Source organism: Battus philenor, unplaced genomic scaffold, assembly GCF_028537555.1.
Source record: "Battus philenor isolate CCGP_79_NKW_IND1 unplaced genomic scaffold, ilBatPhil1.0.hap1 SCAF_1, whole genome shotgun sequence".
Taxonomy (NCBI): Eukaryota; Metazoa; Arthropoda; class Insecta; order Lepidoptera; family Papilionidae; genus Battus; species Battus philenor.
The window spans coordinates 2,078,889-2,106,387 of record NW_027181661.1 but is presented as its reverse complement, the minus strand read 5'-3'; the positions used below and the strand labels follow the sequence as shown (position 1 = coordinate 2,106,387).

General features: G+C 32.0%; 1 protein-coding gene across 1 annotated transcript in view; it reads left to right on the top strand.

Annotated features, from left to right (window-relative positions):
- The window catches only part of LOC137924171 (glutamate receptor 1-like), a 113,118-nt gene extending 87,193 nt beyond the window's left edge, over positions 1–25,925 (top strand). Inside the window, exons 9-18 of the mRNA XM_068767570.1 lie at positions 949–1,180; positions 2,330–2,418; positions 4,533–4,700; positions 5,675–5,806; positions 6,746–6,834; positions 8,323–8,476; positions 9,606–9,727; positions 19,391–19,505; positions 20,341–20,616; positions 25,860–25,925. Coding sequence (XP_068623671.1) covers positions 949–1,180; positions 2,330–2,418; positions 4,533–4,700; positions 5,675–5,806; positions 6,746–6,834; positions 8,323–8,476; positions 9,606–9,727; positions 19,391–19,505; positions 20,341–20,616; positions 25,860–25,925 — 1,443 coding nt within the window. The remainder of the gene's footprint in view (positions 1–948; positions 1,181–2,329; positions 2,419–4,532; positions 4,701–5,674; positions 5,807–6,745; positions 6,835–8,322; positions 8,477–9,605; positions 9,728–19,390; positions 19,506–20,340; positions 20,617–25,859) is intronic.
- Positions 25,926–27,499: the final 1,574 nt, after the last annotated feature.

The window sequence follows — 27,499 nt, the reverse complement described above, 5'->3', positions numbered from 1 at the left end:
TATGGTATCTATGGTATATATCACGTCTATGTACTGCAACATTGACAATATATAAACATTTCATATATAAAAATTAATTGTTGACTGTACAGATTACTCGACCTTGATACTTACCAAGGAATACGTACATTAAAAATAAATATGGCTATGTAATGAAAATTTTGTTCGTTTATTGTAGCTTTGACCCACTGTTTTTACGTTTCTCTCTTTAGGTTTCTTTTTTATTAGTATTCTTATAGATGGGCAATAATGAAAAATCGCCTATGTACCCAATTAAAAAAAATATGTACTTCTAGTTTTAATATATCCATAAAGGTTTATGTTAATATTAATGATATGTATAATGTTGCAAAATACAATAAATAGTAATAGTCAATTCTTCGAGGTTATACATAAACATATCCCCACATAAACATTTTCATACATAGATATATACCATGCATTATTATATAATATGGCATTATATTATTCTTTAAAATGGATTATATCTAACGCTTTTTCCAGTCCTTGTAACAGTCGAAATAGTCCGGTGTGGCCTTAGAGACCTTCTTCAACTCAGTTTTGTAAACGGCGTAAAAGTATTGGCCTTTTGATTTTGCTGAATAGCTAGAAGTCGCACGGAATCGAATCAGGCGAATACGGTGGTTGCGGAACGATATCAACCAAGTTTTATAACTGAAAAAAATTTGCGATTTTGAAACCAATCGATACTTGACGCATGGGAGACCCAAAATATCCTTTAAAATGGTTTGAGTTGAGACAAATGATTTTACAAAACTATCAGCGAGGTCTCTAATTGTCGAACGAAGATTTTCAAGTGCAAAATCTTTCATTTTTTACCTTACTTTTTGATCCCAATTTAAATCACAAAATTAGTTCATATTATGAAACAAACTAAGTAAAAACGTCTCTTTATTTTGAATAATAAATCTCTTGTTTCATTGCAAGGTTGCAACATGGACAGACAAACAGGGGCTTACATTGGTATCGCCGAAGTACATACAACTACATTCCCCATCGTCACTGGATCCAAACAAAACTTATATCGTCAGTACTGTCATTCAAGAACCTTACATGACATTGAAGCTCGACACTAAGACCCATGGCCGAAGGGAGGAAGAATTCCAAGGATTCTGCAAGGACCTTCTCGATCTGGTTGCGAAAAGGCTCAAAATAAAATGTAAGTGTGTTTGACTTACCCTTCTATTACTAACTCTTTAACAGGTAAAGAGAAAAAAGCAAACAGAAGAATGATAGCCAATGTGATATCCCTACTCAAAATAAACAGAGCTATGAAAATTTCAAAAAAAATTATAATTAACAAATATTATTAAAATAATTATTCCCAATGCATGCTATCACCTAAAAAATTCTTCATTATAAATTTAGAAATCTCGTAACGTATTTAGCAGATTTTATCAAATGAACTATTTTTCAATGAATTGCTAATGCTATAAGAACAAGAAAATAAAATAATGTCGACTTTTCCTTTTGTAATGCTGACAATCACTGCTGCCCAAATGGCATTTGCAAATTCAGCGTGTTCGAAGTGGCAGGGCGAAGAGTGTGCCTAGCTTAAAACTATAACATTTTTTTTAGTTATCGAAGTTCGTTGGGTCTCTTTGGCTCGGAACGGTACATAAAAGTCGTTATTCGTTACAGCCCATAGTCGCTTCCTTTACCTCCCCCAAAGATATCTAAAGGAGGATATGCCATAATCGCCACGACAGATTGCCAATTGCAGTATGGTATTGCGGTACGCAAAGGGCGCTGTTGCCTATCCTCTGGAAACTTATATAGTTAATGCAGAAAATTTGGATTATATAAGATTGTATTCCGGGAATCGAATCCACGATTTACGATCGCACGTCCAAAAGGACCAATATTTAGCCACTTCCGCACGTGCAGTGGTTGGTAGTCAAACACTGCACCGTCAAATCACTCAACACGTGTTTCACCCCTCCACGGGGCATCTTCAGGAGTTATGTTACACCGATTAGTGCCATGACTTTCATGATTTTTTCATGAGATTTATGATTAGTGATTAGACTCTGTGTTTGGCACTAATCGATGTAACATAACTCCTGAAGATGCCTCGTGGAGGTGAAACACGTGTTGAGTGATTTGACGGTGGCAGTTGTGTGGTTTGCATTGTTTGCCGCATACGCATTTATCAGCGGGCTGGCGAGCGGTGCACTTTGTTTCACAACTACCACTGCATGTGCGGAAGTGGCCAAATATTGGTCCTTTTCTTACTTAGGATGGACTTCCGCAAGGTAACGCCTGATTCCATTAAAAAGTTTGTATTAAATAAAATTATTATTAACAGATGAGCTTCGTTTGGTAAAGGAAAACAAACTAGGAGTGAGCAGCCATTTTGATGCCTGGTCCGGACTGGTAGCCGAGGTTGCTAAAAAGGTATGTATGTAAAAAGGTATAATGTAATGAAACTTTATAACTACTGTGTAAAATACTGTGTAAAAGCATTTATAGTAACAGACTGTAAAACCAGAAGTTATTGACCAACCTGCTAACCCGCTAGGCTATATCGGCTACATTCGTTCGTTACCGAATCTCCTCATTCTTCACGACTAGCATGGCACTCTGCATCGCTCGTTGATCCTTCCACAGAGACTCATATCTCGTGTACAATACAAAAATGACTACCATATATTTCGGAGTGATTTATATTATTAATTAAATGTACAATGAAATGAAATATGTGGCGTTTTCTGTTATTGATTCCACTCAACTGATACTTACAGACTTATAACAGTCTTCTGATTTACTTAAGCCTCACTTATTCTAACTTATTTAACATCAACTTAATGATGCCTTAAGTACTAGTGCTTTAGCTGAAGATGTTCTTACTAATGAAGATATAAGGATTAGTTTCTCTCATTATATTGTCAACGGTCCGATAAACTTGTCCTGTATCGTTTTGATTTTGACGCTCCTTGTTTATTCAAGCAACTATTAAAACCACTTCTCGGCTTACATGTAGTTCATACGATGCATTAAGGAAACGGTAGAGACGGTCATTAAATTTGTTACATAGAGCATGCATTCAAAGAAAATACATTTCGACTAAGATGACAGGAATTGCGCAAAGGAAAAAGTTATTCATATTATCTCGGTCACAATACGTCATAAAAGTGTAACGAAATAATTTATGTAAAACCTATTATCCTGGCATACGTTATCCTATCTTATTCTATGGATATTCTATTCGAATTTAAATGAATAAAAAATATTTTAAGCATGGAGTTTTTAATAAACAATAATATTATTTTTATTTTATGGTTTAGTGCTTAAAAACATGAGTAAAAACGACTTAAGATTAGCAAATGAATAACTAAAAATATTTATCGACATTACAAATTAAAGCATTATTAAAAATTTGAATTTTTTACTACGAAAACCTTCTTCGTTATTATTAGAAAACACAATCAAAAGATGAATCTTTTCCATACTATAATAGTCTGTTAAATATTGTTTTGAGTATTAAAACGTATGTGTGTCTCTTATGATGTTAAATTAAATAAAACAGATTAAGTTTTTCCCAAGTTACTGCTTAACTATGGAAAATAAAAACATTGCGACATAATAAACTCAAAGTAAACAATTATAACAACAGGAAACTTTTTAACCGGAGTGAATTATTACAATCTTTTTTCTTATTTTGCTGTCTCCTGCTGGTCGGTGGATACCATCATCATCATCATTTCAGGTGTAAGATATTCTCTGTTGGACATGGGCCTACCCAGAGGTTTCTAATAGGAACGGTTGTATGTGTGTGTTGAATTATGTCGTCTGTCCATCTTGGGGTGGATGTTCTGCACCATGCTTGTAAGTCCATGGTCTTTGCTCCAATATTAAGGCTCTAATTAATACCAAATCGTAGGTAATAAGTCATCTAGAATACGTTTAATTCGTAGTTTCAACCCATAGACGTAATGCAAGACATGACATTCCCCAATGATATCTATAAGGGATATATACCAAAATGGTCACGTTTTGTAGTCTGATTGACGATCGTAGTATGGTAAGGTAAGGTAGGTAAAGACGAAATTTATGTTGAAATCTTATTTAAAACAATAAATATTAATTAATTATAGTAAATAGTAGCCAAAAGTATATTCTTATAAGGTGTTTTAATTTGGTTACTTTCCCTCTCAATTTGAATTTACTTTTTATTTTATTTTTTGTCTTTTATGATATTAACTAACTTCACCTACCTTTATTAATTTATCTTTGCACAGCCGGTTAACTGGTTAGAGAATGCCTTCGGCTTAAAGTTGTCATTTATATAATAAATGTATGAAATGTGTTTTAAACGAATAGATAGTCTGATTATCGCTGTACTAGGCCTTTGGTCAATTTTCTAGAATCCACGACTACTTTACAATCTTTATCTTTGAATGGGAAATCTTTTCTCGCTTATTTTTTATTCTCACTTATCGGTTGCATTATAGGACATTATGTTTTCACAGGACGCCAAAGTAATCAATGTTTCTTCTATTCTATCATAGGAAGCAGATTTGGCGGTGGCTCCGTTGGCGGTCACATCGGAGAGAGAACGTATGGTCGATTTCAGTGAACCTTTCCTCTCTATGGACAATCCTGTTGTACAAACAAAAACACCTAAACAACTCACCGACACGTTCAGTTTCCTCAAGCCGTTGTCAAAGGAGATATGGGTAAGTGACAAATTATATAAGAATGACAGAAATACGTTTTGATAGTGAATTGTGGGACTGTTGAGACTGGTTAATATTCAACGAATGTTTGATAAGAAACCTCCTTGGTAGTGAACAAAAGTTTGCCGCCCCAATCTACGTATGAACTAAGTTTCTTTGGAGCCGAAAGCGTAACCAAACATTTAGCGATAAAAGCTCACGCGACAAGATTGTTTGCGACTGTTTGGGCGTTCGGAATACGTATTTGATTTATTGCATCTTTGTGAAATAACGTATATTTTACATAAAGATATATATTTGACGTTTTATATTCGAAGGAAAATATAATTTAAGTTCATTTTTATTAAAATCATTTGGCCACTTAGAGTTTTATTTTGATTTAACACATTTGTGTCAAATAAGTAATGTAATACATGATCTATACTTTTCATTAAGATATCTTCTTTAATGGTCTATATACGATATTTAAACATGACATTTCTTTGTGAAAATTTGTATTTTATTTTTTTTTTGTTTCACTTATGCGTGCTATTCAGTTTCTTCGCGGCCAGCATTTAAATATATTTATATTCCTAATTGAAATTTTATAGTTTTAAATAATTACGTTAAACTATAATTTTTTTTATTAACCATGCGTATTTTCTAGTTTATTCTCTTAATACGTTATTTGTGCCCTTTGTATAATATTAAACGTAACGCATGCTTAATAAATAAACATAAAATTTAAAAAGTCATGTTCGAAATAAAATTTCTATGCTTAACAGCTAAGCTTAAAAGTAAAAATCTTATTATTTTTATTTTAATAACTTAAGTACTTAGTTAAGTTCTTAGTAATTAATTTATTCAAGCATTGTGAATTCATATTTAATTTATTTCATTTGTGTTTGTTAAATATATTCTTTAAGGGTGGGTTAACATTCGATATTTGAATATATTTTCTTTGTACAAATGGAATACATTTTTTTTTATTTTAGTTATGCGTGCTCTTCAGTTTCTTCGCGGTCAGCATTGTTCTGTTCTTGGTATCTAGATTCTCTCCGAATGAGTGGCGATCTGTATCTATTTCGGACACGCATATTGAACAACCTTTGTCAAGTACAAATGAGGTAAGTTTCTTCATGTTTCATTCGTATTTAATTTTAACAAAATTAATGCTTTATTCCAAAATATTAATATTTATTTTGATATGTACACATTTTGGTATTTAACGAGTGATGTCAATGATAAGTAATTTATTATTTTGAATTTGGATAATTATAATTCATAGATTATAAATATAAAATACGTTTTTTTATTTTGTTTTGATTTCCTGTTTTAAAATTATTATGTAAATGTTTTAAAAGAAGCATTTTACAACAATAAACAGTAAATATAGTTTCTCAGTTTACAAAGCAATATGTTTACATTGTTTTATTATCATTTATTGAACCTAAAAATCATGAGAAGAAAAACATCTCTTTATAAATTATCCTATTAAAGGAACGGCTTTCTTTTTAATTTACCAAAAATTTGTTACATTAACGTTATTTATTTTTTCAACCACGACCACTCAGTTGTGAAATGAGTGGTCGTGGTCGTGCTCCGTACATTCTCGTTCCCCTGCTGTTATCGCTATGGGTCGATATTGTTCGGTGTTTGGCGGATTGGGAGCATTAATGTATTTATTGACAGTTTTGACGATATCTGTTCATCTCGCTGGAGATGAACGGATCGCTTGCCTTGTACCACCAAACGTTCCATTGGATCCTCATTGGGTGACATGTGGACAATAACAATTCTTTCACATAGAATTATTAAAGGATTTATAATAAATATTGATCTTTATTGTGCAGTAAAATCAATTGTAATAATGTGGTTGACTTGTTAACATTTGTTGGCATTTAACTCACTGTTATAAGAACACGTCAAAGTTTAACAAATAGTCTATTTTTCTTGATCGTTGACGTTCATACGTTGCACGTATTGCCCCTACTAAACTTCCTCCTTTCATATTCGTTTGTAAGATTGGTATTGGCGGAGTTGCGTGCATAAATATTTTTTTTTAGATCATCCTACACAATGAGTTCAGCATTTGGAATTCATTTTGGTTCTCGCTGGGATCGTTCATGCAACAAGGTAGCGACGTTGTACCGAGGTATGCGATAAAACTTTTATTATTCTTAAATTTTCTCATGAGTATGAAAGGCATTACAACAATGTTAGTTGTCGATGTTGTTGAATTTAAAGTGAGGCAGTCGATATTACTCCGCGCGCCGGGGAACCCCTAGATTAAATTCCATGTCTTCAGTTAAATTGTACGTGCTTGAAACACGATCGTTTATAGATGTAAATACGAATAAGGCAAACACTCAATAGTAATAACAATAATAATTTATAAACCTTATTTATACTCCAGTCTTGCTATTTTTATATATACATAAATATATATATATATTGTTTCCAAATTTGATCACATTTTCGGACAGTACCTGCTATAATAATACAAATAGCTGAATCGCTTAGTGTAGTGTAGTGTAATCGGCGATGTAGTTAATTGTTAAGCTGTACTGCAGTAGGTAGCTGGGAAATGATTCCCATTGTTGGTACTGCAATAATAATGGCCGTATGAATTTTATGCTAATTGGCAACGATATTTTTTTTATTTCTTTTGCCTTATCACACTAATAATTACGCAGGTTCTTATATTTATACTATGATGGATATAGAAAATGGCTACCCTCTGCCCCCTCCCCAAAAAGAACAAAAATGTAATACACCCAACCTACGCTTACTTACTTTTACATATAGTCTTACATCAATACGTTGGAATCTCAAATATAATACGTTAGAATAGTAGTCTAGTATATGACTACAATGAGCAGAAAATTAAATTTTGAACTTGTTAATAATCCTATCATCAACATATATACAAAATGTATGTCTCTTCCGAATTATGGAAGGTGTTTTAGGACTGGTAATACAATAAATAAAGACACACACACACACACACACACACACACACACACACACACATATATATATGTGTGTGTGTATATATATATATATATATATAAAAGTGTGTGTGTGTATATATAAAGAGGGATAATGTGTCAGTTCAGATTATACTGGACAGCCGGCAGCTTCTCGAAGTGCTGGTTTTCAACCGTTCCCAGCTTTCTAAGATATTATGTAGAAAGTTTAAGTTGGCCTACTATAAGATAAGTAATTTTCCACGTTTCGAACTATAATTAAAACTCCAGCGTGTGCGTGATGACAGTCATAGGCTTATAAAACTCAAACATATTAACCATTATTCAGGTTGAGGTCGGTCGTAGTTATCTTTAGCTCGAACTACTGCGTTTAAATTTAACTTGATCACCCAACAAAAGTCGATTTTTTTTTTCAAATAATCCTTCCCTTTCAATGTTCAAACAAAAACCGAATTCTTTTTTATCTATTGTATTAAAAACTTCAAAACTGGTGTCAAACGGATGATTATAATGCCAGTAGAAAACATCGATGAAATATATTTTTTACTTGACAATATTTATATATATTTCACATTCTATTTATTTACATTACAGGTTGATTTTTATAAGAGATTAGTTTTCATTATAATTGAGATGTATAAATTGATTTATAGATCATTATCGGGAAGAATTGTTGGGACTGTATGGTGGTTCTTTGCGCTTATTCTGGTGTGTTCATATACAGCAAATTTGGCAGCGTACCTTATAATAGAACGCATCGCGGATCCACCTCAATCGTACCAGATAACGCCGAAAGTCCATTCCGAAGTAAGAGACAAATACAATTTTAAATGGCACAGGTAACAAATAACAGATCACTATGCGAAGCGTGACTGCCGCTGCGAAATTTTTACATCATCATCGTTTCAATTGTTACCTTCACTGCTGGACATAGACGTCACACATGAATTTAATATAACTGATCAGAAGAGACCTTGTATCCAGCGTCTTGACTTGGGAGTCCGTGGTCTCCACTCCATACCTGACCTGACCACTGCCACTTCAATTTTCCAATATTCCATGCTATTTATTTATTTATTTACTTTATTGGAGATAAACAGTAACAAAAGGCAGTAAGAAAGTACAAACTTAGAAGCTCAGAAGTATAAAATTAGTTACAGTTGTTACCTTATAACTATCTCACTGAGAACATATAATGATTTATAGTCAAACAATGAAAAAACAAATAAAAACATTACTAAACAGGGATCAAAGACTATGGTTTATATTACGGTTTAAATTGCATTGTATATACTCAATAATTTCGAACGAAATTGTTTTTTATAAGATACGAAAGAGCACGAGAATATATCAATATCACTAACATATGAATTGTGGTGTATTAGTGTTATATTCCAAATTTTTACTTCATATAAATAAATATTCAAAAATAAATTCGTGCTCTACATACACTGTAAGAATATATACAACATTAAAAATTATTAGAAATTAATTTTAACCGAGATGAAATCATAAATGAAGAGTTCTGCACCAAGAATCACAGATGTACTCTAAAGTGGCAACTGGTACAACACTCGTGCAATCGGTGGCCGTTTAGGTCAAAATGCTTTCGAGTGGTGACTACCAGTTGGTTGACGCTGAATAGGCCCCTTACTAGTTGGACCGAAAACATACTTAACGTCGCGGCAAGTACTGGATACGGGCAGCCATTGTGGCGATCTTTGGAAAGACCTAAGCATCACATATATATTCTATACCCTCATCTGTATATAGACCGTTTCATAAGAGTATAATAATATAAACACGTTGTCAAAATTACTTATTACATATCAATATTGTATATATGATTGTGAGTAAAAAATACTAATTGCAGATATTCCAGAATTCGCTAACTACGTCGTACAATTTCGCAAATGACCCGGACTTGATACCAAAGGACAACGTGCTTTTTCAACCAAAGAACAACAAAAACGGACAGACATGCAACACCTTGTCGCGTATATGCCGATATAGACATGTGAACTTCGCAATTGCAATGCCGAAAGGATCACCTCTAAGGTAAACATATTTTTCACTCTAGTCGTACTTTTCTTTAGTCGTACTTTATTAAGTCATACTATATAATTGTACTTTACAATTAAATATTCTTTCATGTCATATTTTTTAATAAGCTTGTCGTCCGCTTCAACGTTATTTAGCTGTACATTGGTTGTCCTTCTTAGTCGTACTTTATTTAGTCATACTATTTAATTGTACTTTACAGTTAATTGTTATTTATTGTCATACTTATCAATAACTTTGTCGTCATCTTCAATGTTATATAGCTGTAGATTAGTTATCTTGCTTATTCGTTGCTTTGATACTTATATTAAAAGTAGATAGTCTTCTTATTTAGTCGTTCGTATGTGTGAAGTTTAATTTTCTCAACTCCATACACTAGGAATATCGATGCATGTTTTTATAAAATTAATATCTTATTTAAGAAGCCCTTTGATAGTACTATGACGTCGCTTATCAATGAAGATTGCGGTCAAGTGTTGGCCTATATCTGATATTAAAAATCTATTTCTCCCTCAGCAAATCTTTTTCCACCATAAGCCTCTTCACAAGTGGAATGAAATCTATTGCTTTTATAACTTCATTTTATCGATACGAAGAAAATTACGTATTTATGACATTGGGGTAAAATAGCCCTTAAAAATTAGATACTGCACTGTAAATCTACCAAGATTGCTATAGTGCTACCGATACCGCTGTTCCGCGCCTTATATATGCGCGCGGTGGGACGAGGGGAATATCGGCTGCAGCATTCCATCAGTGTTGTTATTAACAATTGCGGCTACGCTGCTCACTCTCTTTTCTCCACACGCCCCCTACCTCACCGCGTTTACCTAAGGCGCGGTAAAACGCTTTCGGTAATACCTACAATATGCGGGTAACCTCATGGGTAACCTCCCCGCTACATGTACTGACGATATAGTTAAGAATGAGGTAAATCACTGGATACGAGCAGCGCTGTACCGGTCATTAATGTGATGTTTGGGGGAGGCCCACATCTGGCAGTGGGCTTCCATCGGCTTAGAAGAAGAAAGTTCTAGCTGTCTTCTACAACAATGAGAACCAGACTATCGATATACACAAGTCAGTTATTAACAACTATGAACCAAACTTTTCTCTACGCCGCATAGATTTATATAAAAAAAAATTGGGAAATACAAAGTCGGTATACACATGATATATTCGTCTTTCTTTCTGTAATAAAATTCAGTTATTACAACTAGGAGATAAAACGTTATAAACTATTATTGTATAAAAGACTTTATACAATAATAGTTTTTTTAGTTAGTTGTTTAATTTGTGAAAGCAACATAATAAAAATTCGTCTTTTTATTGTGTTCTTTTCTTAGACTGAGACGCGTTTGTAGCCCTTAAAACGTTTAAACAAAATATGTAATTAAATGACAGGTGAATTTAATTTTAAGTAAATTTTACTCTACTAATAAAACTTAATAATAACTTAAAAACACTTCTACACAAATTTATTTCAATAATATTTCTCTACGCCGACACTTCATTGAGTTGAAAAGGAATGAAATAAACGAATAACAGTAGACGATTTTTCTCGCCTAGCTGTGATGAATGTAATCCTATTGGTTTCAATCTATTCGACTTCAATCTGATTTTTCAAGGAAGTGTGCTTGAAGAATCACGCTTTCGACTGGTGTGAAAATGAAGTGTGTGTTCATTTGGCTGGTAATATGTGATGCATATTTTTACGTTGATATTACTCTGTAGATATAAATGTGTTCTTTCAGTAAAATAATTACGTTTAATTTTTTAAATCCCTCAAAGATCATTACCATGTCTGCTCTATCCTGCGACATTTCACGACTTAAACTATGTCGATCTACCATGTGAGGTGCCTATTTTAAATTACTTTCTGTCAACGTCCCTTCTTCGTCATCTTTTTAGTCGATGGACGACCACTGCATAGCACAGGGCTCCCTCAATCATCGCCACGATGTCCGTATTTATATTTTTACATAATATTTTTTAATTTATTATTCTTTATTGTACATGTTAGGAATTAAAAAGTTTCACTATAATAAACAAAAAAGTACAAATATCGGTCTTATCAGAAAAGGCAATCTCTTACAGGCAACCATAGTATAGAAAAGATAGAAGTACTAATAATGGGTAGTGTACGTATCCAAACATACATATTTACAAACAAACGAACGTAAACATACATGCATATGTTTATAACATATATATTTATAATAAATAAGGTTTAATACATATTATAAATATAATACAATAATAAATAAAAACATCTAACTGATTTCTATCGCACCTGAAAGAAACAGAGGAAGAAAAAGAAATGAATTAACAGATAGATAATCTTAATATGTTGTTATGTGCACGTAAAAGATTTTTTTTTTAATTTTAAATGTAACGAAACATTTTGTACATATACAAGAAGCGGCATGGCTCAGTGGTCGGAACACATTGTTACTATCCGTGTGCATTCTCCGCTAACACGTCGTAATATAAAGTTATTTAGAATCAAAATGCATATACCGCTTTTGAGTTCCGGCAACGTGTATTAACTCTCGTTTTTGAGCGTTGGATTATGGCCGCTGAAAAACTCATAAAACAACTCAAAATCTTACAAAATAACTAGGAATAGCGAAAGTGTATTACTATTATCTTTAGTAGTCTGATAAAACGTGAACATTGTTGTGGTAAAATAGATCAAAATCACTTTCTTCACTTACGGATGTACATTCGCACACATTTAGAGTTGAATTATTACCGTGTAGTCGGTATATCAGTTTTGACGATGACTGTACTTTCACTAGCCTCTTTTACATGTCGCGATAGCAATAAGATGGGTGACAATATAATAAAAAAAATAAAAAATAAAAAAATAGAATGCGGAACTTTTTTCAAATATTGTCCCAAAATTATAAAAATAAAACTTACCACGTAAGGTCGGTTAAAGCATGCAAATGCAGAGAATGTAATATAAATAAAAATAGAAATATGTTATAGATAAAAAAAACATATATTAATAGTAAATAATGACTTCAAAGTTTGTGGCGAAGGAAGATATGTGATGTTTGAACAGATTGTAAACATATGAGAAGAGAATATAAGATACATTATCTAAAGCACGAAAGAAGATACAGAAACATACACTGTGAAGTATGGCAGAAAGTAGTGTCAATAAAGTATAAGCTGAAAAAATTTATTCAGAAATAGAAGTCCCTGTCATGTTGGGATAGGCTTGACCGAAAGGTCCTCAAAACTCGGGGTCGCATCAAAGACTCTTAAAGTAATTTTAATTAGGATTCATGTTTCTCTCAAGGACCTTTGGTGTTAAATATTTAAAGCAAACATCTGGTTAATAATTATTACAATTTATTATTTCATCTGGCATTGCCTAGATAGCTCTCTTAGGCGAATGCTTCGTGACCCGGCGACCAGGGGCAGGGGGAAGCCGAAAGTAAATCGAAGCTTGAGCTGTGATTCATATTACACTTAACATTCTAAAGCTAACATTACTGCCAGACGAAGGGGAGAGAGAATGCTTCCTCAGCTACTGCAGGAAGGTGGTAATAAATGCAATAGGTAAAAATAAAACGAACACTAAAATATAGAAATAAAAGGAATATAGTAGTAGCAAAAATACTGTAATAAATAGTATAATATAAGATGATAGTTACAAAGAAAATACGTGTTAAATATTTGAACAATAAATAATGTTGCAAAATAAAATAGTAAGGAAACCAAGAATGTAGTGGTTGAGGATGGATGTATGGCTAATGGAATGAAAGAGAAAGACTGTGAAAATTGTAGAATGAAAGAAACAGTACGACAGATAAGATGATATATGAAAGAGAAGAATGATAATAATAAAAAAAAATGAATAAATTACTAGAATTAAAAAGTCCCTGTCGGGACCATTTAAATAAAAAAATAAAAAAACATTACTGCCACTTACGAAAACTTGTGCTACTGAAACAGCTACACTGCACAGAAGTATATCGCGGCGAGGTTTAGTAACAAGTACTTGATGTATAGTAATAAAATATCCTACACTACCGCAATAGATGTAACCTGTAATCCAAATTAAGTTCAAATCAAAGTAATCTTTATTCGAATAGGCTGTTTTAAGCACTTTCGAATCGTCAATCAACATAAAATGTCGGCATTGCTATACCTACAGAAAGCTACCGACTCGGAAGGCAGTTCTGCTAAGAGCCGGCGTGAAACTAAACAGTTGCTCTTTACAAATATAGTTTTATAAAGAGTGCGCAACAATATTTAGCGTCCTAAGTACAACAACATTTAATTTGACACATTAACAACAGTATAATAATATAATATTTTTTTTAAATTTTGGTTTTAAATCTCTCCTGTGGTTGATTGAGGAATTATATTATACATACGTATACCTTTTGTTATAAATGATTTATTTAATTTTGGAAGACGAAAACTATGTTAATAGTTTATTTTCGTGTTATATTACTGTCGTCATGTTTATAACACTTTTTTCAAATAATTCTGGATGTTTTTATAGACAAACAATATAGATATATTGCGACGAAAGAAAGCAATTAACGCTAAAAATAGCATTTTTTGCCATCGTTTTACTCCATGAGGTTCTGTATAAGTATAATTGGTCGAGCCCTTCTCGTGTTTCACCGCTAGAGACACTTTAGGTGATTATTTTTTATTTATACAGATAGATTAGGCGAAAATTGAAATAAATGCGTCTGTTTTATCTCACAGGACTCTTACGGAAATAGTAAGGGTCATTTAAAACACGGGGACTAGGGAGGAAGAGGGGGATATCCCCCATGTGTGGACGATTTTGAATTTGGATTTTTTTTATTTTTTCTGGAGATTTTTATAGTCCGTTAGTAGTAGAGATGCTATAATACACACAACATAATAGTTCAGGGATTCTTTGTAATGTCGAACCTACGCTTTTATAGCTACCGAATACCGAAATCTTTTCTAGACTTTCGTCTAAATCACTTAAACTTATTTAGATATTATCAAAAACCTTTTACTAACTGTATATTATTCAACTGAGTAATATTAATGAAAAAGGCAAATAAAAGTTAATGTAATTTTTTTGGCGTTTCGAAAAGAGCAAGTGTCAAATATCTTGCCGCTTTTTCTCGGCGCATATCATTCTTTCGAACGCGGTGGGAAATATAACATTATATATTTAAATACGCAAAGTTAGTTCCTATCATAGTGTGTTAGTTTAATACATTAATATATATGGTTTATAACCATTAAATATATATTCGGAGTGGTCACCATTGGCTGCAATACGTTGTGGCCTGATATCAATAGCAGCACGCATTATTTCTAAGAAGAGAAATTCGTTTACTGTCAAATTATTGTAGCCTGTAGACCAAGCCTTATTATTTAAAACTGATCATAAATCAAAATCCAGATAATAAATTCAGGAATCAATGACTACCAGTTACCATCTCTAATGAAGTCGGGAGCGTCAAGTCTTACTGAAAATTATGTTATTGGTTATTTAACATGATGTTGTTAAGATAGTTAACTACCTTCTAAAGATTGGTATCTTGATATATTTGTGCCGATATTTTGATACCTTTTTCATAGAAATATGGCCTCCACCAAACCAGCACTGAAGTCGGATAATGATCACGTTGTATTCTGTTCACTAATTTGGTAGCTTCTTTAGAGTTTTAAACATAAATACGGTCATTTTATTTGTTTAAATACTGCTCAGTTGTAAAAATTTCTCATACGTAAAATTAATTTTTCTGTGACCTCTCTTTGCGTACTGCTTGTGTATTTGTTATGATTTTACTGCTCTATTTTTTAAAAATTATTAAATGACCAGTGCATCTCTAATAAGGTACAAGTCCTAAGTCATCTTTTAAAATACTTGTCACGGTTCTACTTGCAGTCTTCATCTCCCGAGATATGAATCTTTGGTTCCGGACTGGATTTATTATAATTCCTTTGCCTACTGTTTTGATTTTGGCTTTTTTGTACGAATACTACGGACGGATAGATCGTTTTCTTTGAAAGGTTTCATTGTACCTATCAATAGGCCAATACACAAACATTTGACTAACACCAAGCGTATAGAAGATTTTAAAAATTGTATTTGGCACCATACTTACTTTATTAAATGCAATTACCGCGATTCGGTTCTCTTTATTACTCCTTCCCTTTTTAATATCACAAAATACAATACAATATATTGACGAAAAAAAGCAATGAACAATCATATAAAAAAGATAGATTCCAAATTCAAAAATAATGTCTTGTTTATTTTTAATTATAACTGCGTTTATGACCAAAGTATATCAAAGTTAGTATTAATAGAAGTATTATATAGAAATATTAATATTAATAGATAGAAAAACTTCGTTTAACTTCAGACTTGCCTTTGAAAGTATTTTTAGATATTTTATTAAAGTACGTTCTCGATTTATTAGATTAGCAGTAGTTGTTATATCGATGTCGAAACACTTTATGTTTCAAGAAACTTCTATATCAAATAAGTTACTTTTTACAATATAAATGCATTAATACTTACTTACATATTACTTCCAATAATAAATAGTAACGCATAAAAGCCTTACTTAATAGAAATACTTAAAAATATACTAAAAATACTTAAAAAAAATTTTAAAAACAAAAAATATAATAAAAGTAAATTATTAACAATGTTGTAAATTTTTCCAATACACACATAAAAGTAAATATATACTTACATATATTTAAAATCACCAAATATACTTACTATATGTACATATGAATATGAATTTTAAAGACAGATGGGAATCGAATGTCGACTGTTTATTTGAGTGACTCTTTCTTGTCAGTTTTCTTAGTCATTTTTAAATGTTATATCAAAATCGACAAAACACGTGAATAGAAGTCAATTTAAAATTTTTCTACTCCATTCATATGAGATGAAGAAATAATAACATATTTTTATAGCGCTATATACGCCCGGCGAAATCCTCTGTGTTCTGAGCTGACACCATATAACCATTACCATTTTTTAACACAGCCCATAAAAAGGTCGCGGGGAGACAGCCCCGTATTGGAATTTAGAGAGCTTTTCAAACAGTATCTATTGCGGATTCCGGTTACGAAAGAAATACGCGCGTATCTTGACGTCTGGTGCGAGCGTTTTAGATTTAATATGCGATTATTTTAGTGACTCTTATATTTCTCACCGTTTATATGTAAGTTCCTTGTTAAAGTATATATTTTATCTCAATAATCTCTAACACAACTTACCATCATATACCACTTTATACCAAATAAACAAAGAAAGTGAGGTATAATTAAACTTCAAACTTTATTACTAATGCAGTAAGAATTATCACCACATCAGCTGAAGGACGTTCATCACCATAGTCCTCAGTTTTTACTCTTAAAACCTATTGTAGATAGACAGGAGATGGATCTTCATCACCACAGGCTAACCGAAGTCCATAACTTTGTTGAAGACTGCAAGGAAAATTGTATAAAATATATTTTTAAGCTGTAATTAATTTGTGAAAATAAATCATAGAATCGTGTAGTGTAAGTGAAAGTATTAGTTGGGATTTCTTTTCGATTTTATTTTAACTGACTAGTTCTAGGCACATTCAGTGCCAAAAACGTATGTGGTTTTAATTAGTTAAAATTAGCTGTCCTATCGCAGTTGATTACAAAAAAAAAATGAAACATATTTTAAAGTGATCACTTTATTTTTTAATTTTACGAGTCAATAATAAACAAATGTTTACAAAAATTAGTTTTCAAATTTTTATATATAATCATGCTTTAGTATACGATATTTTTTGTTTCGTCACATCCTAACGCCTTTTTTTGTTTCAATTCACGTCAATTATTTAGCTTCTAAGTTCAGTTTTACTTTACTCTGTGGTTTGTATGGACAGATAAATGTTTTTTCACTATTAGAACCTTCTTTGAACAACCAATAAAATAAAAAAGTATATTTCATAAATCGAGCAAGCTGCCTGACGACACGATTTATTTTATAAACATTTTCTGCTATTAGTTAATGATAATACCTTCTTAAGTTATTTGGCACGTTCTTGACAGTCTGTAATTAAATTCGCGCAATGTTTTGAGGTTATTATTTCTATTTAAACTTTGATAGTGTTTCAACTCTTTTTACGACGTTTATATTTTTCATTTGTTTATTATAGCTTGCGTTTAGTTAAATATAAGAGAGGCTTATGTGGTAAACGGTGGTGTAAATAAATATTACATTAGCACAAAGAATGTAGACTGTATTAAATACGTTTTAATATACAATTGAAATAAAATTATAAATAATTTTAACAAACATAATTATGTTTCGTCGAAATAAGAAAAGAACGATTTGCAATACGGCATTTCAAAAGCGGAATTACAAACTCCGCGCTCGAATTACCGCAACACGGGGGTGTACCTACTATCAAGCTGAAATCTCGACTCTACGGTAATTCCCGGTTGAATACTGAACAGTCGTAAATTTACATGGGGCCGCGTCAGTGTGGAAAGTGGGTACACTCCGCGTACCGAATTTATACCAACCACCTCCCCCATTTTATGGTACGCGATTTGCGGACGTGATTTTTAACAACAATTTAAAAATTTGCATTTTATTTTCGTGTCGGATGTCTTTTTATGATTCGTTGAAATGTTACGATGACGACAGCACTTCAACCGCAAATGTTGTTCATACATCTTTGTCGGTTTTCGTGATGAGATTTATATGCGTTTGTTTTTAGTAGAAATCATCCTTTGATTCGTTTTTTTTTATACAACAACAATTATATATTCAACTTTTTTATAATTTCAACTAATAATTTACCATGATAAAACAAGGATCCGAGACGTGGTCACTTACGACGGGCATCATAAGGAAGCTCGAGGTCATCCAGAGAGCAATGACCTCTCCATTTCTCCATTACTCTTCTGCTATGCTCAGAGTTTCTCTATGAGATCAGAACAGAAATGAGGAGATCCAATAACTAAGATAACCGACGTACCTCGAGGAATTGCTATTCTGAAGTACCTCCACTGGTGCAACCGATGGAAGTTGGAGCCGGAAAGTTCACCACCAGCTAGTATACGTGGTGTGGATAGGTCGCTACTAGATGAACCGACAACATAGTTAACTTCGCTAGAAGTCACTAGATTCTTTGCAGCGCAGGATCGGTGATCATGGCAATACTTGGAAGAGGCTTTTGAAGAAAGAAAAAGACTTAGAAGATAATTTAATTCTAAAGTCATTTGATATATTCTTTCATCGATTTAAATTTTCTATCACTCACGATCTATCCAATGCTAGACGTAGGCATGTCTCAGAGATTTTCAGTAACACCTGAAACAGCCTGCATTCAGCGATTTCCAAAGTCAAGGTCAAGTACTACACTGCGCTTGAGGGTCCTTGGTATACGATACAGTAATTTAATAACCCATGGGCTACTTGTTGTGCGCTATGTGGCCTGCTCGCTTCCACTGTTACTTGCAAATCTGCTGTTGCTTTCGTTCTCCTATGGATCTCCTTATACGTGTTTCTCTTTGGTATAATCCTCTCCGTGTTTCTGAACTGGTACATTAAGAGCGTATTACCAAATATATGTATTTTCTTAATCTCTTCTCGTTTTATTGTACTAATAAAAAAGCTTAAATTGTTTATAGGGAAGGAATTAATTTGGCTATTATTAACATGAAGAAAGACGGTACCATACCAAGACTATGGCATAAATGGGTGTCCATCAGCAGCAAGTCCGACTGTGAAACTGAGAAAGAGGAAGTAAGTACTATTAACTTTTATATATATATCTGTAATTCATGTATATATTTACAACTTATTATATAATAATTGTAGATTTTAATTATGATTAATATATTTTTTATTCGGTTCGCTATACTTTTGGATAACACAGATATAAAATTAAAATTATATGATACTAGAAACAGAAATAGATGTACGACTTTTAACAATGTATATTACATGTGATATCAAGTAAAAGTTTAACAGATTTAAGCAACAATTATGTTAATATGTATATAAACAATGTGATAATTTATAAAACAATTATTATGAATCGATTGTATTGAACTAGTTGTAATAATAACTGGACTCCCATATGGACAAGTTAAAAAACACTTCATTATGCTGACGGTTGTTATATAAAACGAAACAATGATTTCTGATACAAATTCAGAACGTAAATAAATATTGTAGGAATATGGCGCATATCATATTTCTAAATCACTTATAATGTTAAGTGGTAGTTGATAAAGATGATAATTACCGTAAATACGATATAAATATATATAAAAAATCGTTAAATTTGTAGTTTCAAGTTTAAGGGTGGATCAGACATTTAATCTATGTGTATCTACTAAAATAGACTTAAAATAAAAACATTAATTTCGTATAAATGAATTTACTTTTTTAATGTATATAGATCTTTTATTAATATTAAAGTAATTTGAATCAACTGGAACATTTATTTCTTTGACTTATTATTACTGCAATAAGTAATAGAAAATATAATATAGTAAGAGAAGTAGTAAAGAAAATATTTTTTTAAGGTTAAAAATGTAATGAATTTTATCAAAATACTGGCAATATGTTATAGGAAACAACGATAACGGAGATGACATTAAGTCAAGTAGCTGGAATATTCTACGTGCTAGTAGCTGGCTTGGCTTTGGCACTGACAGTAGCTCTACTGGAGTTCTGTCAACACGGTCGCGCTGAGGCGGCAAGAGCCAACGTTCCTTTACGAGCAGCGCTCAGGGCGAAGGCCAGGCTTGCTTCCAGGTCCCAGCACAAGAGTCCACACGTTGGAGTGCAACGTCCCCCACAACGAGATCACGAACGCCTTGGATGGAATGGAACCGCCTTTGCTGGGGTAAGATTCGATTGATTTGCGATAAAAATCAGACACTTTAAAGTTATTTAATCGTAATAATATAGGATAAACTGAAACACATTATTTATTTAACTCTATTGCGTATCAAGACAAGAAAAGAAAATGAATCAATTGAATAAGCAAAAATAAGTATAACAGCTGTCTATAACATATACGTTTTAAATCAATAAATTTAAATTTAATCAACAAAGATCATATAGTCAAATAAAAACTAACTATTCTACCTACGATAAATTAAATAGTTTATTTTGTCAATCTTCGAAATAAATTGTGATGTTAATAAAATTAAAATATTACCGGAATTCGAATCAAATAAAAATATAAAGTTGCGGAATATTATAGAAAAAAATTTTTTGCTTTCCGTTATAGACTCTGAAAGGACATCGTAGTGTTATTTTCAGTCATATAATATCTTGGTAGAGCTTCATTTAATGTTAAACATGGATAACTTGTAAGTTTCCAACATTTACGAAAGATGTCAAATTTTATTCGATTTCAAAGTGGTTATATAATCTAACATCAAATACACGTTGTACAAAGTCAAAGGTTCAATGATCGTTTGATATAAAAATATCTAAACATTTTATACATTCGAAAAATAGAGAGAAGTGGTATTCTTTGTTTACCTAAAACTATTGGGACTCGAAAAACAGTGACACTGTAACAATATCAAAAAGGTAAGGAACGTTTGGGAAATATCTAAAGAGTCGTTCGTACGACACCTCTCCGGTCGTTTAGTCGAATTCGCTGGAAGCCTGCATCTTGTATGAGCACACCCTAATGGGCATTCAAGATATCCGTAGCGATACCAAATTCTTAATTCCAGTGTACTGTTTTGTAAAAATTTATTTAAACACAAAATGGCGGGTATAAAAAATTGTTCACATAATTGAAACAATTTTATGCTCAAATTTAAATTTCTTAATTATTTTAATAGTTTTTAGAAGTTATAATCTAGTGTAATATAAGACTTTATGTCTCTTTGATAGAAAAAAATGTTATATTATTGGGGTATAATTCCATTCCCTGGTCATATGGGCCGAAAGATTCACGAGCGACCACTAGAAGGTAAAGTCAGCGAAGGTAGCCCTCCACTAGATGGAACAACGACATCGCAGGAAGTAGATGGATTCAGCAGCGCAGGATCGATGATTGCAATATTTGAAAGAGGCTTTTGAAGAAAGAAGAAGACTTAGAAGAATAATTTACTTCTTAATTCGTTTGATATGTTCTTTCATCGATTCGAATTTTCGATTACTTACGATCTACCCACTGCTAGATGTAGTGTTGTCTCAGATTTTCAATAAGGTCGCAGAAAGTCGAAGGATACGGTAGCGCAGGATCTGTCATCGTGGCGATCTTTGGGGGAGGCACATGAGTTGCAGTGGGCATCCATCAGCTAAGTAGAAGAAGATAAAGAAGAAAATTCCATTCTTAGAGTTAACTACAAGAGTAATAGTTTAATAAATAATTTTATTAATGAATGCACCTTTCAACATTGTTTAATTTCGTAATATTATAAAATTTTAGTTCCTTATTGATTTCTACTCGGTGAAATATATTTATATCAAATTTCAAGACTAAGCCATATAATTCCAGAGATATTGTGACGAATACAATACGTAGATGTTATAAGTTTTTGGTAGAACTAAAAATAATAATCAATTTTATAAAAATAGCTATGTTGTTGTTAGCATTATAAATATACCTCTTTAATAATAATGGTAATATATACGCTATAAAATTAATCAAAATTACATTATTTGTTGATAAATAGTCATACTTTAGTGCTAAAATAAAATCATACTTTATCTTTTTCTAGGCTAAATAAATTAATAATTTTTTTGAAGGCAACTGTTCACCTCTAATTATTATGGTATAACATTTAAAGGTTTGGATAACTTGTCGAAAATCCTTAAACATTGGAAAGTATTTTAAATAATAGGTTAGGAATGAACTTCTCTTAGTTTATTACAGACTTTTTTGAAAAGAAAACTCGACTGCATTTGTTATGGACTATTCCGAGTTCGAAATGCCTTTGTAACGAAATGCTTTTGAAATATGAATGTCGTTATAAAAGTACCGAATTTGATTCTAGTTTCAAATTAGTTCGTAAGTCATTCTTCTTTTGACTTATTATACACTCTATAAATCAATAGGATAAATAAAAAAAGTTAACAACAAAATTAAAGTCGCATTGTTGAGATACAAATATACTGAAAGAGTACAGATCAATGCGAATTTTTATATCTCACATATTTTCGATTTTCGAAATTGAAATCTGTGAAAAAAAAATACGGAATATCTAATAATAAAACGACGACGACTTCTGAATCGGACTTGTTGTTATTAACTACAACATTAGAACAAAAAGTACTAATAGAATTTACTGCCCTGGGAAATATTCAACTAAATAACCAGGAATACGTTTATAGTGAACTTGTAAACCAATTAAGACATACGGATTCGATGTATAGTGGAATCAGGCGTTATTTTGCGAAAGTCCATCATAAGTAAAAAGGACCAATTTAGCCACTTCCGCACATGCAGTGGTAGTCGTGCAACAAAGTGCACCGCCCGCCAGCCCGCTGATAAACGCGCATGCGGTAAACAATGCGAACTACACAACCATGGCCGTGAAAATCACTCAACACGTGTTTCACCCCTCCACGGGGCATCTTCAGGAGTTATGTTACACCGATTAGTGCCAAACACAGAGTCTGTGTTTGGCACTAATCGGTGTAACATAAAGTGGCTAAATATTGGTCCTTTTCTTACTCATACGGATTCTAGATAAGATCGCTTACGATAGACCATATAAGAAGACCGTAGATCATATATAGAGCAATGGAGAGAGCTATGCTTGGATTTTCGCAGCGAGATCTAATCTGAAATGAGAAGTTATGCAGAAGAACTAAAGTTACTGACGTTGCTCGAAGAATTGCTCGTCTGCAGTGCCATTTCAGGAAATTGCTCGTGCATTCGAAGCCTATTGGATCCGAAAGGTTCTCGTGTAGTGACCACTTGCTGATAGATGCCGCGTGATTTGGCCGACCACTAGGCGAACCGTGAGCAAAGTCTGGATGCAGGCAACGCAAGACTTGCAGTGGGCTTTGATTGGCTAAAATAAAGAAGAAGAATTTTCAAGCTGTTATCCACGTAGGATTTTATTCTTCTATTTACTGTGACCGCTTTTGTACGTCATGATAAGAATAATATAATGCTAGAATAAAAATAATATTAATGCCAGAGAATAATAATAATTTTGATATAAACTGGAAACAGATTTAGCTATTATGTAATGGCATTGTTCAAGTTAAAATAATGAGGATACCAAGGGCGAAACTAAGATCATTTTTAGTACAGCGAAGGTTTTCAACAGGCCACTTTAAACAGCGAAACTCTAGCATTCTAAAAAAAATTGAGACCGGGATTTAGCAGCGTTAAGAAGATGATTGAAAATTAGATAGGAAGAAGAGTCTGGTACACGAAATTGAATGTCAATCCATTACAAAAACGCCTTTTTGAACTGCTCGGATGGTAAGCCTGTACCATACCGACTCTATCCGAATTCATAAAATGATAATAAGTTACGTCTAGTTCTTAAAACACAATTTTAAATCACCAAGCTACGACTTTATGTATTCTTCTTAATATGTTTTTTTTTTTCTTTGATTTAGTACACTGATTTCCTCCTAGGAAGAGAAGGGATTGGAAATATGCATCGGAAGATTTATTAAACACAAATTCTTCTTTGTGTAAGTTGATTATAAAACTTGGTTCGTAACCCTTTATAAATGATCACGATATATATAAAATAAGTTATCACAACCCTACCGATTGTACGTTACCTATGTTTACCTGTGTGTATAGATTCAATGTGTCCTAATGACTGTAAAATTTTATTTTTTTATGAATCCTCATAAACAGGATGATTCGTTATAGGTGTAGATTATTGTGAAAAAAAAGGGTGAATGTGTAACTTATTTTTCGGCACAATGCTTTAAAACAGTTTTTCCAATGAGGCCCAAAGGCAATTTGATTGTTAAGGCAATTCGAAAGTGATTTTCACAATTTTGTTTTAATATAAAAATTATCTATGCTACTCAGAAGGACGTAGATTTTAGAAATGCTAAGGTAGTGCAAGGCACAAAAAAAGTTGAAAAGTAGAGCTTTCAAGTAATGCCACCTATTTATAATGACGCTACATAAAGAGATAGCTCTGAAATATGTTGCGTCGATTTATTTTTAACAAGCCAATAATTTCTAGCAGTATAAAGTATGCAGAGATAAATATTAACCAATAATTAATTTTGATATACATTAATTCGAATTTTAAAAACGTTATTCGTTATTCTATGATCATTATATTAATTTGTATTTCTGAAACCATTGATTTTTGGACCATAATTAAATTGACAACATATAAACTATACATTCACCCGTTAAGAACTTTTACACATATATCCAATCACCCTGTATAATTGAGACATGTTTAAACCGATTACAAGGCACCTACACCTATCCATTAAAACAAAAAGTAACGTGTTATATACACATATATTTATATTATATTGTGTATACCTGTACTGTATTTGCCAGAGTTTCATACCTAGTGTGTTATTTGAATAGACATCGGACAACGGAAACTCTAGAAGATGATAATAAAAACAGACACATGTAAACTCTTCTTTACATTTGTCGCTTTCGTTAGCTTAAAAGAAAGGCCTTAAAGGTTCTGTATTAACTCGTTGGGCAAATAAAGTACAGTACCTTAACCATAAATTAAAAACCCCCTATAGTTTGATATTTTTTCACAAAATGGCATTGCGAATATGACTGATATTTTTATTGTCAATTTGTTTTTTATTTTAACATATAGATATCACAGCATATATGGATTGACTAAGGATATAAATGGGAATAAATGTTATAAGAATTATGAGACGAAATATTTGTTGCATATTTATAGGTATATGTGGACAGGTCTTTCATTTGGTAGACAGATGACATTAGGACCACGGGAAGTCCATAGATCCGGGCAGCGTTAGTTCGGTGATCTTAGCAGACTTTATGGGAGACCAATGCCTTTTAGTACACATTTTTCGGCTGATGTAATTGAGATTTGAAGTCATCTATGTTTCTAATTCAGATCTAAATATAATTCAAAATGAAAATCGAAATTTACAGTTGACTAAATGTTGAATATCTCTGCATTTCAGTATTTTGCGGCCGGTGCTCAGATATCGCAAGAAGATGCTGTCCACGCCAGCTTTACTCATGTCTGATCGTCGGAGAAGGGTGTCGTAGACGTACGTCACTCATCGTTCTCGAAAATACCTGCCAACGCTGTTGATCTTTACCAACTGTAAAATTTATTTCCCTTTCGTTATATATAATTTTATTTAACATCAACATTTATACATACGGTACATTTATTTCCAAAGACTAAAATATAGTTTAGTTCAGGGGAGAGCAACCTTTTTAATCAACGGGCCAATATAAATTTTAAATATTTGGGCTGACCGCACGTAATGTAACACTTTAAAAAACTTTATTTTAATGCAAAATAAAAATAAACTTCAACGAATATGTCTGAATATTTGAATGAAAAATTTATATTAGCGTGTATATTATACATATACAGCTTTCTAAATGTACGTGCAGTTTTTATTGGGGGTAATTATTTATTGTTTCGATTTAGTACGTACCACCGTTTTATTACAATTAATATTATAACAATATATTGATCAAAGAAACTCCATAAAATAAATTAAATTTTAGAAATGCTTGACGGGTCGCATAAACATGTTTAGCGGGCCGAATGTTGCACATCCCTGGTTTAGTATGAATCTTATACATTCTGGATTAATACTAGCAAATGTTTTCAAACTGTAGCAATTATAAACGTCATTTTTTTTGTAATAAGTTTTTACTATCAATGTTTACATTTATTTTCCTTAAGATTCTAAAACATTGACCTAATTTGAATTTTACGTCTTCTTAATTATTAAATTTGACAACAATTAATATCTTTACCAACTATATTTATTGACTCTGGTTCGTTTAACTTTAAATTTATTTAAATTCTCCATTATTTAAAAAAATTGCCAACACTGTCGATCTACATCAATTATATTTGTTAATTATATATTTTTTTAATGTGTACGAATAAGTACATACATATATATTTTTAAAGTCGAACAGTCTTTTTTTAACTTTTCCTATTTTGTAATTTAAAGATGTATTTGTGATATGTACGCGCATTTAAATTGAATTAAAAGTATTTTTTTTAATTCTCGATGACGATATAAGAAAAAATAAAATTTATTTATTATTTTTATTTATTGTTTATGGTGAAATGATGAACTATTTGATTTATTAATATCTCTCATTAGGGTATAAATTAATATTATAAACTATTCCTATAACGTAGATTAGATTTTCACTATTCTCTAAATTCTTCTATTTAATCTATTTGTCTCGCATATGCGGTTTTAGAGCGATGTACAATCGAGAACAAAAACGTCCAAATAACCGATTACTTTTTATAATTACTTCCATTTATTTTCATTCTTCTATTTTTGAGAAAAATATCAAATTAACCAATATATTAGATGATTGTGAAATATTTTGTTCAGAATATATAAGACATGTTTTATAATGTTAAAAAAAAACTGTTGTTAAAGTTTTCATAACTGAAATAATTTTCAATATGCTATAATATTATATACAATTTAATTGAAAAAATTTTGTATGAAAGAGTGCCAAGCTCGAGGCTGCCAAAGTCAACTTACGATGGACCTTATATGAAGACTTAATGTCACCCAGAGAACAATAGATAGGCCTCAGAATTTTGCTG